The 18855-nt window shown below is 43.9% G+C and overlaps 1 protein-coding gene across 4 annotated transcripts in view; it reads left to right on the top strand.

The window, feature by feature from the left end:
* PTPRJ (protein tyrosine phosphatase receptor type J) overlaps nt 1–18855 on the top strand; it is a 181084-nt gene that overhangs the window by 133032 nt on the left and 29197 nt on the right. For 3 of the 4 annotated variants that reach the window (XM_019656471.1, XM_019656470.1, XM_019656472.1), the window contains exons 4-9: nt 1824–2084; nt 5577–5801; nt 6949–7116; nt 10225–10491; nt 11601–11858; nt 17924–18181. In XM_019656471.1, coding sequence (XP_019512016.1) covers nt 1824–2084; nt 5577–5801; nt 6949–7116; nt 10225–10491; nt 11601–11858; nt 17924–18181 — 1437 coding nt within the window. The remainder of the gene's footprint in view (nt 1–1823; nt 2085–5576; nt 5802–6948; nt 7117–10224; nt 10492–11600; nt 11859–17923; nt 18182–18855) is intronic. The other variant, XM_019656473.1, reaches the window with a different exon arrangement.

Raw genomic sequence — 18855 nt, forward strand, 5'->3', positions numbered from 1 at the left:
ATTTCTTGTATCTCTCTTCTCCTGATTCCCGTTCCCTGGCTGGGGGGTATCCTGGTTCCTCTGAGAGCTGCGCTGGGTCTCTCAGAGAGCAGTAAGTACTACCAGGGCTGAGCAGATCAGAGTTTAGATCCAGAGACCCAGGTTTGCTTCCCGGCTCTGCCAGTTTCTGCCTCTGTGAACCTGAGCAAGTCATTGGTCCTCTTAGACCTTGGTGTCTTCATCTTTATTAAACACACACACACACACACACACACACACACACACACACACACACACACTTTAGAAACATACTTTTAAATGTGCTTTATTTTCTGAACTATTGACACTTAAGAACCTGCTTTTGTAAAACCTCAGAATCCCTGTATGAATGAAATTTAGTTCTTAGCCCATTTCTCCTTTGTAAAAATGGTGCCATAGCTTTCCTGGTGAAGTTGTTGTGAAGCATAAATGAGAAAACGGTACCCAGGGGACATGATCTGCCGCCAATCATGCTGCCGTTCTTGCTGCCTCCACCACGGTGACTGTGTTTACTGTTTTATCCTCCTCCTCTTCACCATGGTTGGCACTGACTGGAAATGGCACCATCACAATAACCTGCCAAAAATGCTACTGTGAACTTGGCACTTTCTAAAGAAGAAGCTCAAGTCTGCAGGGCTTTGCTGGCATGACGTTTATTGAATTGTGGGCCACAAGACTCTTCCCTGCCTGTTTCTTTTTTCTTTCTCTTCTTTCCTCTCCTGCCCCTTTTAGTGCATTGGGTAAATGCTTGCACCTCCCAAGTGCCAGGTAAGGCACGCTCTCCATGCTGTCATTGGAAGGTCATGGGCATGCCGAGGTGGTGTTACCTGTACCATCTTTTCTCTCATGGCGTGCACCTTTAGGTCCTTGAGAAGAAGGGCCTCATTGCCTGCGCTTCCTCTCCTGTTGCTGGTGGGCACAGCTCAATCTTGAATGCAGTTAGGCTGCATCCATTTTGAAGGTTTAGTTACTGATAATAACTGTAGTAACTTCCGTAGTTTTAGGAGCCTGTACATCTACAGTTTGACAGATGATGGAAGTGAGGTTCAGAGATCTGAGGAGACTTTGAGGAAAGTCACGTAACGAATCACTAGCAGGGTGGGACTCCGAACCCAGATTTTTAAAATGTCCATATCCAGTGACCTTGTTTCCCATATCATGGTGACTTAGTAATAATAATCCTTTAAGTTTAATATAGTGTGTTAGAGCTGTCAATAGAGGAACCTGAGACTGAGAGGTTTGAAGGGACTAATTCCGCGTCAGACAGCTAAGCGGGGAGCAGGTCTTTGTGTCTAGGTTTGGGTTCCAAGATCCGTTCTTTTCTCTTTGTGCTATTCTGTCCCTTGCTGTCTTTATGCCAGAAAACTGCAGAGCTTCCTCCTGATATCAGTGTTGGGCAAAAAAGTCACCACATGCTGCTGCACCAGATACGCCTCTGCACACACCATGTTTTCTGAGAATCGGGAGATAGGCTCACTTTGCATCTTAGGTCTCTGTTTGTAGCAGCTTCTGTGCAGCTTTAACCCATGCTCAGGTCACAGTGAACATGGCCACTCTCTCTCAGTTTTGCCTCCACTCTAAAGTTTTCTGATTCACAAACACATGTGCATGCATGTATTGTATATGTGCCCTAATGTATTTTGTTGGAGGGAATTCTAGGAGGCAATAAAGAGAAATGAAATTCTATGATTGTAAAATTTACTTTTGGAAAGTAGACAGTCTTGACTAGGGCAGTCTTGACTCTTACACCTTTTTTCTAAATATAATTTTTCTTTCCTATTTTTTTTTTTAAAATATTAAAATAGAACCCATTCCTGTGTGGGACATTGAAGCTGGTTCCATCAGTCCAACCAGTGTGAGCCTAACATGGAAAAACAATGATACAGATGCTTCTAGTTACACATATAAGGTGACGAGTGAGATGGGAAGTGGGATATCGACTTCTGGTGCAGATCAGACAAGCATTAACATCACAAACTTAAGTCCAGCTACTTCATATATGTTCTCCATCATTCCAGAAGTAAAAGGGCATTTGGGAGATGCCAGGAACATAACTGTCACAACAAGTAAGTTTACTAGCTCCCAGGAATGTCATGAACCGTTCCTTCTCGTCCTGTATCCTAGAGCAGGGGTCAGCAAACTGCGGCTCGCGAGCCACATGCGGCTCTTTGAGTACATACATGTGGCTCTGAAGTAAAATTGAAAATGAAAGTAAAGCTATCATAGTTTCATTTGTAAAATTTTTAAAGGATATTATTTACATAATGGTGATTTCATTTGTTTTATGGTTCTTGAATAATTTTTAAATTATTGTGAGGGACAGGATTGGCTCTTCCATCTCAAAAGTTTGCCAACCCCCGTCCTAGAGCCTTGTCCATTCAAGCTGCCTGTTGAAAAGAGATTGGACTTCATTCGCTGTGGAAAAGGAGAGAAAAGATTCAGTGTTGTTTGAAGCCCAGGAGTTCAGGTGGTTGGATCATTCAGTATTAAGGGCCTCTGTGATTTTAGATGTTTTAACTAATTCCAACTGTTTGGTTTCAAAAATCTTTTCTACTTAGTGGTTATTTACTTTTCTGCTAAGACCCGGGAGCAGATACCCCCCCAATAGCAATGCATCTTGGTGGTGTCAGTAATTCCTAGGCTTCTTTTAAGCTCCTGGGGAAAGTCGATGCTGTGTTTATATTCCCAGGAGTTTTGGTAAATTTTGTACAGGAATGTGTGTTTCAATTGAAGTAAGAGCCCAGTGAGATTCAATTAAGCTTAGATTTTTATGTAGCTTAGATGTTAATACCTTGAACCACCTGTTAGAGCTGTAAATTTAGCGCTTTTTTTTGAAGCTGAAAAGAACCAGAAATATAAAAAAGAGATGAGAAGCTCTTTTTTTAGTTGAGAAGACGCAAACATTTAAAAAAGAGGTCCTCTGTTGGTTTTCTGATCTGGAGATGTGATCGCATTGGCTGGGGGAGGCCATGGAAGCCTGACCTCTAGGAGCCCATGGCTTGAAGTGACCACCTAGCCTGGTGCCTTCTGCACATGGAGCGGGCAAACACTAAACCACTGGTTTTCATCCTTTCTTTTTTTTAGCAAGAGAAAACCACCAGATTGAATGCATACATACATATGCGAACCCTGCATACATGAGACAGTTAGCAACCCCACATGCAGGAAAGGTTCAGAGACAGAAAGAGAACATGGGAATATCAACAACCTTTTTTTTTAAAAAAAGATTTTATTGGGGAATTGGGGGAGGGGAACAGACAAGTTGCTGTCCTTTTTGTTCTTCAGTCCAGTTGTGGAGGACGACACTTCACTGGCCCATGTTGGTATTACCATTGCCCTTTTCCCGGTGAGGCAGTTGCTTGCCGGCCATTGGACGGCCGCTCACGGCCACTCACGAAAGCTCTTGCCAGCTTCCGGCCAGCCCCACTGCAGCCTACCCCGTTGCCAGTGACTCATGGCAGCCCAGCTCCACTTTGAGCTGTTGTTCACCATCTTAGCTGTAGAGGGTGCAGTGTCACTGGCCCTCATGTGGGATCTGAACTGGGGCCCTGCTGCTCAGAGCTGGCGTCCCAAGCCAACTCCTAACCAGCACACCACTCGGCTGGCCCAACAACCTTTTTTAAAAGCCAGGAAATGTTTTCTTTTAAAAATTTTTTTCCCAGGAGCCCAGTAAGTAAAAAGAACTAGAGAGAGAAGAACTAAGGGATGAGGTGTCTTAGGGACCTTCAAAAAACGCCCAGAGCTCCTCAGAGTACGGTTTTAGACAGAAAACCCCCCACAGTAAAGGTTTAGTGTATTATATTGTGAAATGAGGAGGAGAAGGAGCTGGCAGAGAGGAGCTAGAAGAAAATTAAGGAGGAAAAAGAAGGCAGAATTTAGAGAGGGCGATGGGGACAAGGTGATACAGAATTGCTGACCGTGGGGCAGAGAAGGTGAGGAGGTGGCAGGAAGCACCCAGCCCAGGAGCCGAGCAGCCTTACTCCACCTTAAAGCTCCCGAGGACAGGCTGTGTTCATCAGTTACTATTGACTGAGCATGTACTGTGTGTTTAGCTGTCCTCAATACATTATTTTGTCCCCACGGTAACCCTGAGGGCGACAGTGGAAGAAAATGTAACGCAGAGAAATTGTTTCTTCTGAGGTCCCAAAATTACAAGTGGTGGGAACCCAGGGGGCCTGATTCCTGACCACTGTGGTACGGGGTGGTATTCATAACAGGTACCCAGGGTCACGGAGCTGGCTATGTTATTGATGTTCCATTAAAAAAAAAAAAATACGAGTGACCCAATTTAGAAATTGTTGCATCAGAAACATTTGATATGAAGCATAGAATCCTAGAGTGGACTAGCTCGTTTCAGAGTTGGACAGTGCCTTGCAATCATCCAGGCCAGTGTGGTCACATGTAGCCACCTGCAGACCTCGGGTAGGGTTTCTGCTCTGTCTGCAGTACTGTCTGTGCTTTTACGTGCTTAAGGCTGGAGCTTAAGCTTAAGTCTCGTCTCCCCGATGCTGCTACCAGTAGTGTGCGTTCTAGAGCAAGTCACTCGCCTCTCTCTATTTCCATATTCTCATCTTAAAAATGAAGGGAGTAGATGTCATTTTGGCTGAAATAGTTTGGTTTATGTCACCAACAGTCAAATAAGGTGATGGAAAGAATGGTGGGGGGAATAGTATAGATGGGAAAACCCCCCTCGGGGTTAGACTACAGGGATGAGCTCCTTAGTGGGAATATCTTTGTATTACGGACTGATATTATTGTGTTATCTTGACTCGAGACCTTTAGATATAGCAGACAATCACTTTATTTCATGCTTTGTTCCTGATGTCTAAAACAAATAAAATTAAATGCTGCTGTTCCTTTTTTAACCTTCCGTTGGGTGCAGCTGATCTCACAGAGTCATTGCACACAAATTTTCAACTATCAAATGTATTAAGTATTGTGACTCATCGCTTCCGTATCTTCCCCCTCTACCATAACCTGTCGCCAGTCGTGTTTGTGACTTAGTACAGTCAAGACGTATTTCATAGCGGCATCTTTGTGTGCAGTGAATCTGTGAGATCAGTTGTGCCCGACGGAGGGTTAAATTTTTTTAACTTTAAATTTACTGGGGTGGTTAGTGAAGTTACATAGGTTTCAAGTGTATAATTCTGTAATACATCATCTATATATCACATTGTGTGTTCACCACCCAGAGTCAGGTCTCCTTCCATCACCATATATTTGACCAAATGCTGCTGTTTCGAAGGGACAATTTAGAAGAGTGTCAACTCACTGTTGGACTTCATTGTCTTGGAGAATAGCATAGATCCGAAAAAGCGTTGGCTTTAAGGTTTATTGTTTTGTTCTCTTTTATGTATAGTGGCATATATCTATATCTATATCAATATCTATATCTATATATATCTCCTGCTGTGGAATGATGGAATTGCACTAGACTCTGATATAAAGGAAGTATTTTTAGTGGGTCACATTGAAACATGAGTGTCCCAGTTATTCCTAATGAAAGGTGATTGCAAATACCTTGTTTCATCAGTGCCCATTGTGTTTTTTAAAAACAGAGCCTTTTCCAGTTTCTGATCTTCATGTTGTCTCTGTGGGTGTGAGGAGCGCTTCTCTTGCCTGGAAGAATAATGGCAATACCACTTGCCGGATGCTCCTTGAAGACACTGGAAGACAGGTTAATATTTCAGGCCTGAAACCAGGGACTCAATACAAGGTCACCCTGTATCTTTTAGAACCAAATGGTACACAGAGAGAGCCCCTGGTTACCGAAAGTGACTCAGGTGAGTTATAAGAGTGTGCTTCTCATCTGCTTGATGGTTTAGACTTTCAGCAACTGAATTGTTTTTAAAAATATTGTTGTGATTTTTATATAGAGTTTCAGATTTATTGAGGGGTCTCCTCCACATTTTACTTTGACCCCACACCTATATGAGGAAGGAGGGGAAAATGTTCTTATTCTATAGGTCAGTGCATTGGGGATCAGAATGACAATGGGGTTGAAACTTCTTGGGTTCTGGCATCCAGGGAACCAGCTGGCCCCTTTAGGTTTTTAAACTCTCACTTGAACAAGTAACAGGTGTGTTAACCCAAGTATGGACGCTGGAGGAACTTAACCACATCCACTGGGAAAAGGGATGCTTCCAAGGCAGGTCTGCAGACGCCTCCTGCATTGACAGTGGAGTAGTCATATGCAGATTTCATGGCATTTTCAGGGGTAACTCTGTGAATTGAGAAGAATAAGTACATCACCCCCATTTTACACATAAAGAAACAGAAGTACAAAGTGGATGTTAGCATTCTTGATGGCAAGTGATGGAAACCAGATTTCAATAGCATAGGTTAGAAGAGCAACTTATCCCCTTGTGTATAATTCCCCGCCACGGGCAGAAGAAAGGCCTTAAAGAAAGAGACGGAGTGATGCTCGTTTCTTCCTGCTTCTTTCTTTTTATTATCTTTTTCTCAGTGTGGTTCCCTCCACACAACTCAAGGAGAAAAGGCCACCAGCAGTTCCCCTGTTTCACCCCTTATCAGCGGGGTTTTGGTCCAGGGGAATAATTCCTTGAATGGGCTCTGATGAGCTGTTTGAATTATGTGGCTATTCCTGGAAAACCATGTTTGGAGTTGGGTGGGAAAAGCTGATTTCCTGAAAGAAGGGAGAGATGCAAATAGCTGAGTCTGAAAGAGGAGCTCAAATATCTGTGGTGCTACCTGGAATAATAGTACAAAGTGAAATATCTGCCCCCATTCAGGCCGTTTTAAGGTGGATGTATCTCTGTCTGGGGGAGGAGGGCAACAGATGCTAGTGGAATACCAACTGTGGGGACTGTCTCAAGTGTTATCTTAGCAGGGCTGGGGGGGTGACACTGAAAGAAGACAGGGATGTCCCTCTGTTGCAGTTAATGTCTTTGCTTTTTGTGTGTGAAACAGATGCCACCAGCACTGCCTCTCTGTCCCCAGTCTCTGTCCATCCTATGACCGGAGACATAGAAGTCCTGCTCCTTGGGTTAAAGCCTGACACACAGTACAATGCCACTGTTTATTCTCAAGCATCAGGTGGCACAGAAGGACAGCCCATGGCCATAGACTTCAGGACAGGTATGATGGATTTTGCAAAATGGTTTCAGCTAGAGTTTCTCGCACAAAGTATTGTCTTCTGTGATTCCGGGTTCTGAGTCATCTCTTGCTTCACAAGTGGTTTTGTTGTCAGAGGGAGTTTTCTGGAAGAGATTTTGAACAAAGCAGACTCAGTGAGATTCTTCTTAGCTCTTGGCCGAGTCACTTTTTTCACTGAGCTCAATAAAGCAGTGAGCAGGGGCTATGTGCAGACGCGGGGCGCTGCCTCTTGTCTTTCTCTCATTTCTCCACACACGAGCCAGTGAGACAAGCTGGTGTAATATTTTTCTTCTATATGCTGATGCTTGTTTTGTCAGTGTTGGTGAAGTATTTCTCCCTGGAGATAAGCGAATGAGTTTCCTTGCTTGGTCTGCCCCTGGAACGCTTGCAGAACTTTCTGCTGAAATTTGCTGACGTGCACATTGCTGCTTTCTACCTCTGCTTGATCAGCACCCCCACTCTGTACATTGACCAGTATTTGGAGGCTTTGGCATTGGTGCTGATGACGGGGTAGAGACATGCACGGTCCCTACACTCAGGAAGTTTCTATACAGATGGGGAATTGAGACAAACATACTGGAAAAGCACCCGGTCGGGCTCTGTGGTCTCCGGAGCAGACGCTGCAGCGTTATAATTCTTGGAGGCTGGGTGGCAGGCAGCATAACCTGACTCTGGTGATCTTATCCAAAAACGTATCTATTCTGAAAGGTTGTCATAGACCCATGGCACGGAGCGGGTGGGGGCTGGAGGACCAAGGACAGAAAATAGACTAGTATACACGAAATTCTGGAGTGCCGGACCATCCTGGGCCTGGTGACACTCCCTCAGGATTCCAAGTCCCGAGATAGAAAGGGTGTGTGTCACATACCTGCTTTCTGGGTTTGTATGCTGGGGAAGAGAGACACGGTCCCTGCAGCGTTTACATGGGTGACAAGCACGTCCTCCCGCCAAGGGGAATTGGGTGGAGTTCGGTGCTGCACGGGTAACACATAGCCATCGTCCACTGTAGCTGCCCACTAAGTGCTGTGGACTTTGGAAGGCTGGAGCATGATTTTTACATCAAATCCGGAAGGAAGGCGTCTTCTACAGGCAGGATTTGAACTGGCTTTGAAGGGGGAATAGGCTTTGGATAAATGGAGAGAGGGAGGTGGACACGCCAGTTGAGGGAACATCATGAGTGAAAGTACAGATGATGGACACTGAGGGATGAAGGTGGAGAGGCCCTGGGCTTCGGTGATGTCTCAAGGACCCTGATAATGCCAGAAGGGTTGATTTAATTCCTAGGAGAGGTTATGTGTATGTTTGAGAGTGGTCTCTCTCTTTTACGGAGCGGGAGTGGGGACATGCTGTAGAGTATGTGGTGGCAATTACTAGCCAGGCTGTGTTACTTGCACAGGGCTAGAAAATTTGGGCAGGAAGCCAGGGGCGAAGCATATCTGTACGGAGCTGTTGCTTTTCCTGGTATCCACGTTAGAAGGGGTCCATGTGCGTCTTTCTTCCCTCTTTCCTTTTTACTGGTGATGCTAATGTGTGGGTGAGGAGCGGAGGAGGCAGCTGTAGGAAAGGCCACGTGGGGCCCTCAGTGACCCTGCGGGTTGGCAGGCGGGAGGCTCCCGGGGGAGGAGGGCTTGATGTCTACAGGGTGGGTAAGGCGCAAGGCGGAGGAGGATGGTGCTCCTCTAGGGGTGCCATTGACAGTGGCGCGCGGGGTGCTGTCCTACATACAAGATGCTGTGCAAGAAGGTGAATGGGGCTGAAATTGAGTCTGTGGGCCCCTCACCAAGCCATGCACCCCAGGGCTGGGTCCGTCCACAGGAGGGCCCTTCTGCCTGGTTTGCTAAGAGGGATTATATCGATTAGCGTGGCCCTGGGGCCCTGCTTTTTAACGTGTTTGAGCAGAATTAAAGTGATAGCGATTGCATCTTAGGCGCTTGGTTGTATGGATACATGCGCACACAGCCTGGTTTGTGTTGCTCAGTCCTAGTGCTTAATAAATAATAATTGTAGTAGCCTTAAACCTCTCTACATGGTGTGTGTATGTGTGTGTATACACATACATACAAACATACACACATGTACATACATATACATGTATTGTACCAGGCCTTTTTCGAGTGACGCGTTAGGTGGGATGGGGTTAAGGAAACCGTCAGAGGGTATTGAGACGCCTCAGACTAGTCATGGTAGAAAACCACCCCTAAGGCTGAAGATCAAGGGGGAGGAAATGGTGTTTCTGGAGCCCAGTGAGGGCTGGGGCAGTGGAGGATGCGGTCATGCCAGAACAGGTGACCAGAACGGGAGGCAGTAGGGACAAAGGCTCCATGCTTTCTCACCCAGCCCCCCGCTGGCCTGCCTGTATTGCTCCTTGGCAGAACCTGATCCCAGGCCATCTGGCTGGGTCCCCTCCAGCCCGCCCCCTTGTGATGCCCTGGGCAGGGGTCAGTCTCCTGGGGCGCAGAGCAGGCACAGAGGACAGAGGACAGCCTGGGTTTGGGGTGTAGGGTGGGCAAAATGGTGAATAACTAGAGTTTTGTGTTATCTTTTCTTGAGCTTAGGGTTGTTATCCCGATTTTTTTAGATGAGGAGACTGATTTTCCTGAGATCCACCTGGATGGTAAAGCAGAGGTAGTCTTGGAACCCAGCCTCATACTGAAGTCTGTGATCTTTAACAGATCATGTGGAGCATAGGGTTCATTCTTGGGTGGATATGTATATGCTTGAGCATTTTCCTGGGTCACCCCAGCACCTAGGGCAGGGCATGTGTGGAGTCCGTGTCATTGTTGGAGGGGCCCACCATACCTCTAAGGGTCACCTCACAAGCAGAACAAAGAGGAACGATGCACTTGCAATTGACCAGGTTGCTTCTTCTTGGACGATGATTGCTGCCTCTTGCTGGGACCCTCATACATTTGTGTGTGTTATGGTTGTGATTAAATCGTGTTGAATGGGAATAATCGCTAAGAGTGTTTCTTAGGCTAGATGACATGTTGCGATGACAGCTTCTCTCTCTCTCTCTCTCTCTCTCTCTCTCTCTCTCTCTCTCTCTCTCGGCCTTTCTGGTTATTGTTAACTCTTTTTGTGTCTTCACAGGCCCTAGTCAGGTTTTGGACCTCGAAGCTGTAAACATCAGTGCCACGAACATGACCCTGACCTGGAAAATCAACGATAGTGATTTATCCTCTGCCTATACCTACAAGATAGAAGTTGCTGGGGTGAACGGTTCCCTCAATTTCACCGTCAACAAGACACATGCTTTCATCACTCCACTCAACTCCCGTACATTATACAACATCACAGTGCGTCCTTTCCTTGATGGCGGTTCGGAGGGCACACCGGGATTTCTCCAAGTGTACACCCGTGAGTTCACGCATTGTTTGTCAGCCTTTCTTGCCTGCCTGCTATGTGCCAGGCCTAAATACAAGACAAAGCTCTGTTCTGCCCTCAAGGAAAGCACAGCTCAATGCGTGAGCCCACAGGACCCTTACCCCTTCCGATGTGCGATATAATGGTGACTGTTGACTGGCCCTACCCACATGCTGGGCACCGTGTGACTTGCTTTCCATGCTGTCTCATTTAATGTTTGCAGCCCTGTGACATGGTTGGCATCAGCCTATTTTATGGATGAGGAAGCCAAGGCTGAGAGAGGTGCCGTAGGCAGGTGCCACACCAAGCAAGTGACAGGTGGGATTAGACAGCTGTGCTGTCTCTGCACCAGCCTGTGCTTGGAATGACCAATGAGGTAGAGGCCTGGAGCAAACTACTATATGGAGCAGAAAAGAACCTGGATACTCATGTTCCTTTGTCCTAAGATGCTGATGTTATAATGAAGCAGGGAACAGCTGTGTCTCATCCTTTGCTTGCTTAACTGCCCCTTAAAGATAAGATGATAGGCAGCACATTAAAAGCTTTTAGTTTTGAAGAAGGTCTGATAATTTAAAATAAAGCAATAATGGTATACCAGTAGTATAGTAATATAATACTATCATATTGGGTTGTTGGAAAAGTATTTTTCTGTGTTTTTCGTTGCAAAAATGCGTCATGACTTTTCCGACGACCCAATAGTATCAGTATCGCAATGATCTTCATGGTAGCTATTAGGATCCCTGTTTGACAGATAAGAAAACTACAGCCCAGCATGGCTAGACAGTTTGCCTAAGGCCACAGACCTGGCAAGTGGCAGAGCAGGGACTTGAACCCAGGGTGCCTGGCTCTGGACCCAAGGCTTATTCCACAAGAATGCTTTACTTGAGTGTCTGTTCACTCCCAGGAAGCACACCAGCACGGGACAAGGTCCTACTCCAGACCCTGAGCCCTTGCCCACAGAGCTCACGCCTCCTCGCATTCCCTGTGAATGACTTTGTACAACCTAAGCAAACGGTTCCTGCCTACGTATTTTGTGAGGTTCAATCACCCTTGTTTTCTGGAGAAATAGATTCTTAATCTAGTCGTTTCCTTTCTTCCCTCAGGCCCTCATCCAGTTTTCGACTTTCGAGTGACGAATGTCAGCACAAGGGCTATTCACTTAGCTTGGAGCAGCCATGACTCAGATTCCTTTAAGATACTTACCACATGGGATGGAGTTGAAAAGCCTATGGAGAATATCACCAACCAAAGTAGTATTGTCATTGGTGGCTTATCCCCTGGAACCACGTATTGTTTTGAAGTACTTCCACAAGGGCCAAATGGGACTGAAGGGGATCCCCAGACAGTTTGCAATACAACTGGTAAGCAAATAGGCTGTGTTTTCTGTGAAACTGGTGTTTCTTAAAGAAAATTAGTATAATTTATAAATGTTGGATTTTCCAAATATTACTTTTTTTATAATTATCAAAGAAAAATCTTTAAAAAAAATTTACAATGACAGGAATGCATTGTAAATTGTTTATTCTATGACATATGGATGAGAAAAAAGAAAAAATCACATATAAACCATCAATCAGAGATAATCACTGGTAACTTTTGATGTATGATTTTTACAATTTTAAGACATATACAGGTATCTATATACACACATTCATATACATAGATATATCTATTTTCTTTTACAAACATTGAACTCATTCTGTACATGTGGTTTTGTGATCTGCTTTTTTCCACATACAAGCTTATTATGAGCATTTTTCCCTATCAATATAAATTTTTCTGTATTTCTACAAGATATTTTTAATATCTTCCTGGCAATCCATTCTCTACATCAAAGGTCAACAGATAATTATGGCCCATGGGTCAAATCTGGCCAGTTGCCAGTTTTTGTAAATAAAGTTTTATTGGCACACAACCATATTTATTTATGTACTGCCTATGGCTTCTTTTGTTCTTGAAATGAGTAGTTGCAACAGAGAATATGTATATGGCCTGCAAAGCCTTATTGAAAACGTTTGCTTATTCTGTGACCTTATAGAAAAAGTTTGCTGACCCTGGGCTAGATCAGTAGTTTTCAAAGTGTGATCCAGGGATTTCTGGGAGTCCCCTAGATTCATTCCAAGTGTCTGTGAGACACTATTATCATAATAGTAAAATGTTATTTGGCTTTTTCACTCCCATTCTCTCATAATGAGTGTACAGTGGAGCTTCCCAGATGCTGTATCACTCTGACAGCTAATGGAATGTGTACTTGTGTATTCTTATGTTTTAAAAGTTTCCTCTTTTTAAATTTATTTTTTTTAAAATTTCCCATTAGAGTTGACATTCAATATTATTTTATATTAGTTTCAGGTGTACAGCATAGTGGTTAGACATATACATGATTTATGAAGTGATCCCCTGATAAGTCTAGTGCTCATCTAGCACTATACATAGTTATTACAATATTATTGACTATATTTCCTATGCTGTACTTCATATCCCCATGACTGTTTTGTAGCTATCAATTTGTACTTCTTAATCCCCTCACCTAGCTTCCTAACTCCCCTCCCTTCCTGGACTTGTGTGTCTATTTCCTTTGCCAGGTTAGGGAAGTTTTTAGTCATTATTTCTTCAAATAGGTTCTCAATCCCTTGCCCTCTCTCTTCTCATTCTGTTACCCATATGATGCAAATGTTATTACACTTGATGTTGTCCTAGAGGTCCCTTAAACTATCCTAATTTTTTTTATTCTTTTTGCTCTTCCGATTGGGTGTTTTCTGCTACCTTGTATTTCAAATTGCTGATTCTGTCCTCTGCTTCATCTAATCTGCTGTTGATTCCTTCTAGTGTGTTCTTAATTTCAATTATTGTATTCTTCATTTCTTGCTGGTTCTTTTTTGTGGTTTTTATGTCCTTTTTTATGTTTACTATCTCTTTGTTGAAGTTCTCACTGAGTTCATCTTCCCCTAAGTTCATTGAGCATCCTTATAACTAGTGTTTTGAACTGTGTATCTGGTAGGTTACTTGCCTCCATTTCATTTAGTTCTTTTTCTGGAGCTTTGTTCTGTTCTTTCCTTTGGGGTATGTTTCTTTGTTTCCTCGTTTTGGCTGCCTTTCTGTGTTTGTTTCTATGTATTAGGTAGATGCTATATCTCCTAGTCTTGGCCAGGTGGCCTTATGTAGTAGGTGCCTTGTATGGCCCAGTGGCACAGTCTCCCTGGTCACCTGTGCTGGGTGCTCCAGGAATGTCCCTTGTGTGGGTTGCGTGTGCCCTCCTGTTGTAGTTGAGCCGTGATTGCTATTGGCATGACAGTGGATGGAATTAACTCTCAGGCCGACTGGCTGTGAGTATTGGCTATGCCCACAGCATATGAGCTGCTGGGTGGAGGCTGACCCCACAGAGTGAAATTCACCCCAGCTGGCGTGTGTGCCTGTTGAGATCACACTTCGGGCGTGGCACTTGTGGAGCTAATCAGGTAGTGCTCTGTTGTGGTCTGAAGCTGGCCTCTGGGTGGGTTGGTTCTGGGGCCCCTTGGGAGGGGCTCCTGTGCAGGCCAAGTTTAGCCGCTGCCTGTGACTGGTCTGGGACTACCTGGTAGGAGCTACAAAGCTATCTGTGGTTGATTGCTGCCTGTGCTGGACCTGGAAGTGCATGCTGTGAACTAAAGCTGGCTGCCATCACTACCAGGCCTGGGGTAGCTCAGCGAAAGGCCTAGGGCACTCCCAAGGCCTGAGACCACCTGCCAGCCTCCCGTAAGACTCAGCCACTGAAAGAGCCTTGGGCAGTATACAGGTTGGGTGAGGTGGGAGTCCCAGGCAATCACCTGGATGGGGTGAGTGGTGTTCACCAGGCCAATGCAGATTCAGATTGGGCCATGTGGGGGGAGGGCTTAACATAGGAAAGATGGCGGCCGCTTACTGGCTGCGTGGAAGGATGGTGACTTTCACTGCAGCCCTTGCCCTGAAATTACACAACTCAGTCTTTCCCTGTATGTCTCTTGGTGCCTCCTGAGACACAGTTCTTCTGCTGGAGCCCACAGTGAGCATCTACAAGTGAGCGAGTTTGTGCGCGGGCCCTTTAAGAAGATGCCTGGGTTTCCAGCAGGCTTCATCTCACCCCAACACACGGAATCCCTGTGGATTTTCACAGTCAGATTTTGTGAGGACTCCTTTTCCTGGCCCTGGAACCCTGGGCTGGGGAGCTCAGTGTGGGGGTGGGGCCCCTCGCTCTTCAAGGGGGACCTCTGCAGCCGAGATATCCCTCTTGATTCTTGATTGCCATACGCAGGTGTGAGGCCAGCCTGTTTTGAGTCTTCACCCCTTCTACCATTCTCAATGTGGCGTCTTCGGTATGTCCTTAGTTATAGGACTTCTGTTCATGTAGACTTCAGATGGTTCTCTGGGTTGATTGTTCTATAATTTAGTTGTAATTTTAATGTCAAGGGAGGATGCAAACCAGCGTTATCTACTCCTCCATCTTGTTCCTCTCTTCAAGACTCTTTTTATTTTGAATATAGTAAATATAAATGCAATCTACATAAACAAATATTCTCTGAGAGCCTTAACAATTTTTAAGAAGGTAAAGGGGTCCTGGAACCCAAAATTTTAAGAACTGCTGGTCTGGATGTGCTGTATTTTGCTGCATATAATGTGCACTTTTCCCCCAAAATTTGTGAGGGAAAAATAAGGATGCACCATTATATATGGGTAGTACTAATTCTGTATCTATATAAATGTTTTTAATTCTTTTATTTATGCTTATGAGTTAAAAGTGTAACTCTAGAAATCAATAACGATATCTGTATGCAAAATAATACCCTGGAATATGATAATCAATTTTGTTGAACTTACAATGAATTTGCAATGAAAGTAATTTCGGCCAACGGTTCAATGAAATGAAATGAAGAGCGATATATTGTTGTCCACAGAGTAAGTGACTCTGACCTGATAAGATAGGTGATGCCAACTTTATTACCACAGGGTGAACAGTGCGACTTTTCTGTTCATACACTTTAGGTGGGAGCTAGCAATCAAGCTGATATTATTACAAAAATTATTGGAAAATCCCTTGGATAATTAAAATGAAAGATTTTTTTCCCCTGAAAGTTTGGGCCAAAAATATGGGTATTCATTATACACGGGAGCATATTATACATGGCAAAATATGGTATTGTAAGTTATTTAATGACTCCCCTATTGTTGGTCAGGTAGATTATTTACAGTCTGTCATAAATAACATTGTGATACAATAGTTTTGTTAGTTCTAGAAGGCTAATTGATATTGATAAAGGTAAATATTAAAACAATGAAATGTTCATCGTTTCTAAAATTTGAAATAAGATATTTTGGAAAGCTTGGAAAACATACAATATTCCTTGATCTTTGATTACAAGAGAATTGAAAATTTTCATTTGGAGGGGAAGGATAAAGAAAGGAGGATGATTCCTTGATCCACCTGGAATTGGTTGGGCTTTTGAGATTCTCCTTGTGTAAGTTTCTTCAACTCTGTTGGTTGAGTTAAACATTGATAGTTACTTGGAAGATCTGCTCCCAGGATAAGGGAACTGCATCCCTCAGATGAAATGCAGTAATTGATTTTCAAGTATGGATTTTAGATAAGACTGTTGAGATAGGGTGTTAATATCAACATATATTTCTTCTTTCTTTTTGAGAATATTGATAATGGTAACAGGAGATCCTTGATATTGTGTGACTTGCCAATGAGCAGGACTTAATGTAATAATACTGTAATATATTAGGAGGCTACAAAATGCTGGGCTCTCATCCTGAATTAAAAAATTTTTTTTAACACAACTTAATCAGGTGGGTGCTATTACCAGCTTTATTTTCCAGAGTAGGAAATGGGGGCTCTGCGAGCTTATGTAACTGGCCCAGGGTGACATGGTAGTGAACTGACCTCTGCGTGGCTTTGAAGACGGAGATCTAAACCACAGTGTGGACTGACATTTTGATATGGTCCAAAGTAACTTGGGACTATTTGTGAGAAGAATGTGTCTCTTATACTATAGCCTATAGTTGAGTCCCATTGAGTGAAAGTCAACAAGAGGTGTAAGAAGGCAGTGGACTCTTAGGGGATTACCATTCTATTATTGAACAACTTTCATTATTATTGGAGAAAATCAATGTAATAGCATTGAAGGCAATTTTGAAAATGGGAAACAAATACCATATGACCCAACAATTCCACTTGTATGTATTTGTGTCTCTGACAGAATTGAAAGCAGGGACTTGAACAATCATCTGTGCACCAGTGTTCATAGTAGCGTGATTCACAATAGCCAGAAGGTGGAAGCAACCAAGTGTCCATCAACAGATGAATGGATAGACAGAATTCTATCTGTAAGATAGAATATTATTAATCCATAAAAGGGAAGGAAATTCTGATATATACTACAACATGGATGGGCCTTGAAAACATTATGCTAAGTGAAATAAGCCAGAGACAGAAGGGCCAATATTGTGTGATTCCACTTCTGGAATAGGCACATACATACAGAGAGAGAGAGTAGAGTAGAGGTTACCCAGGGTTGGGGGAGGGAGGGAGTTGTTTGATGGGGATAGAGTTTATATTGGGGATGATGAAGTGTTTTGGGTATAGATAACTTATGGTGATGGTTACATAACACTGTGAAGATATTTAATGCCACTGAGTTGCATTTGTTGGGTTGTCGGAAAAGTCATGACGCATTTTTGCAACGAAAAACAGAAAAAAATGCGTCATGACTTTTCCAACAACCTAATAGTTATGTCTGGGCGCTGATCTTTGCATTCATGTTGTAGCTGGTTCAGTGTGTAGAGGTGAGATGATCAGAGGACAGTGCTGAGTCCTCAGGTGGGGGATTTCACATCTGACCCCCAGCTGTGAGGGTGGAGGGCATGTGTTTTTTCCCCCTTCCCCACCCTGGCCTCAAATGTTCCCATTTAGTAAATATCAATGCTCCATTTCAGTTTTTCTCTTCAGTATGCCTAACTGTGTTTCAGGAAGATGTTTCCTTTTGAGGGAGTGATAAAAAACAATTTGTCGAGAATAATATTCATACTGAAAAACACACATATCCTAAGTGCGTTTTTTGATGAATTTTTGCACACTGACCCCATCTACCTGGTTACCAGCACCCAGGTCAAGAACCTAACATGGTTTTTACTCTAGAAGACCCCCAAAGGGGGCGTCTTTATGACAAAAGCAAAGGACCAGAGAACTGATAGGGTAAACTGGTAAGTTCGTCTGTGTTATGGGGGAGCCAAACTTTTTGAAAGAACTGAGTGTGTGTGTTTCTCACCGAAGTTTTGGAGTTTGTGCTTTGTGAACTCATTTGAGTTTGATGACAAAAGAGTAGATTCTCCGGACAGACACGTTGAAATAAAGCTGGACATTCCAATGGTCATTAACAGACTTCCTTTTTCCTTCCTTTCCTCCGACCAGACCCCAGCGCAGTGTTTAACATCTCCGTGGTCAATGTCGCCACAACCGAAATGACGCTGCGGTGGCAGAGTACAGATGTTGCTTCTGAGTACACCTATCATCTACGTGTAGAGTCTAAATACGGCTCTAACCAAACCAATACTTCTCACAAAGAGATCACTCTCCAGGACCTGGTCCCGGGCACCTTATATAACATCACAATCATCCCAGAAGTGGCCTTTGCCGAGGGGAACTCTAGCTTCATTGCACAGTACACGCGTAAGTGTCTTCGGACGCCCTCCTAAGGGCGTATTCTCTCTGACTTGCACTTGGACGGCGGGAAGTAAGTGTTGGCTAAGGGGCCATTGTTTCTGGGCTCCCAGTCGAATGTGAAACTATTGCTTAAGCTGAAAACATGGGCCTCTGCAAAGGTTCTGCTCTTCTCATGGGGCACTGGTGTTGAGCCATGTGAACTTGGAGTTGTCTTTAGAAGCAGAAAGTGATCCCGTAAGCATGGGAAACATAAGCATTCCATTCATTCCTTGGGAATACAGACTAGAGGAGGGTCTCCTTGTCATGTTGACATTGGAAGACACTTGCTCAAATGAGGAGGTTTGCGTGCAAGACGGAGGGAGGGGCTTTGCTAATATTGGATCTAAATAAATATATGGGAGAGATGGTAGTTGATAGTATCTTTTTAGTACTTTTTTCTTTCATTAGTCAGATTTCCAAATCAGATAGGAAATTATATCTTGAAAATATATTTCAAATAAATTTGAAGTATTAAAAGAAACCTGAAAAACTTTAATTTTTTTTGAGATTTAACCTGGACAGGCATGTTGAAATAAAGCTGGACATTCTGATGGTCATTAACAGACTTCCTTTTTCCACCCTTTTCTCCGACCAGACCCCAGCTCAGTGTTTAAGATCTCAGTCATCTATGTCATCACAAC

The sequence above is a fragment of the Hipposideros armiger genome, unplaced genomic scaffold (assembly GCF_001890085.2).
Source record: "Hipposideros armiger isolate ML-2016 unplaced genomic scaffold, ASM189008v1 scaffold_258, whole genome shotgun sequence".
In the NCBI taxonomy this organism is placed as follows: Eukaryota; Metazoa; Chordata; class Mammalia; order Chiroptera; family Hipposideridae; genus Hipposideros; species Hipposideros armiger.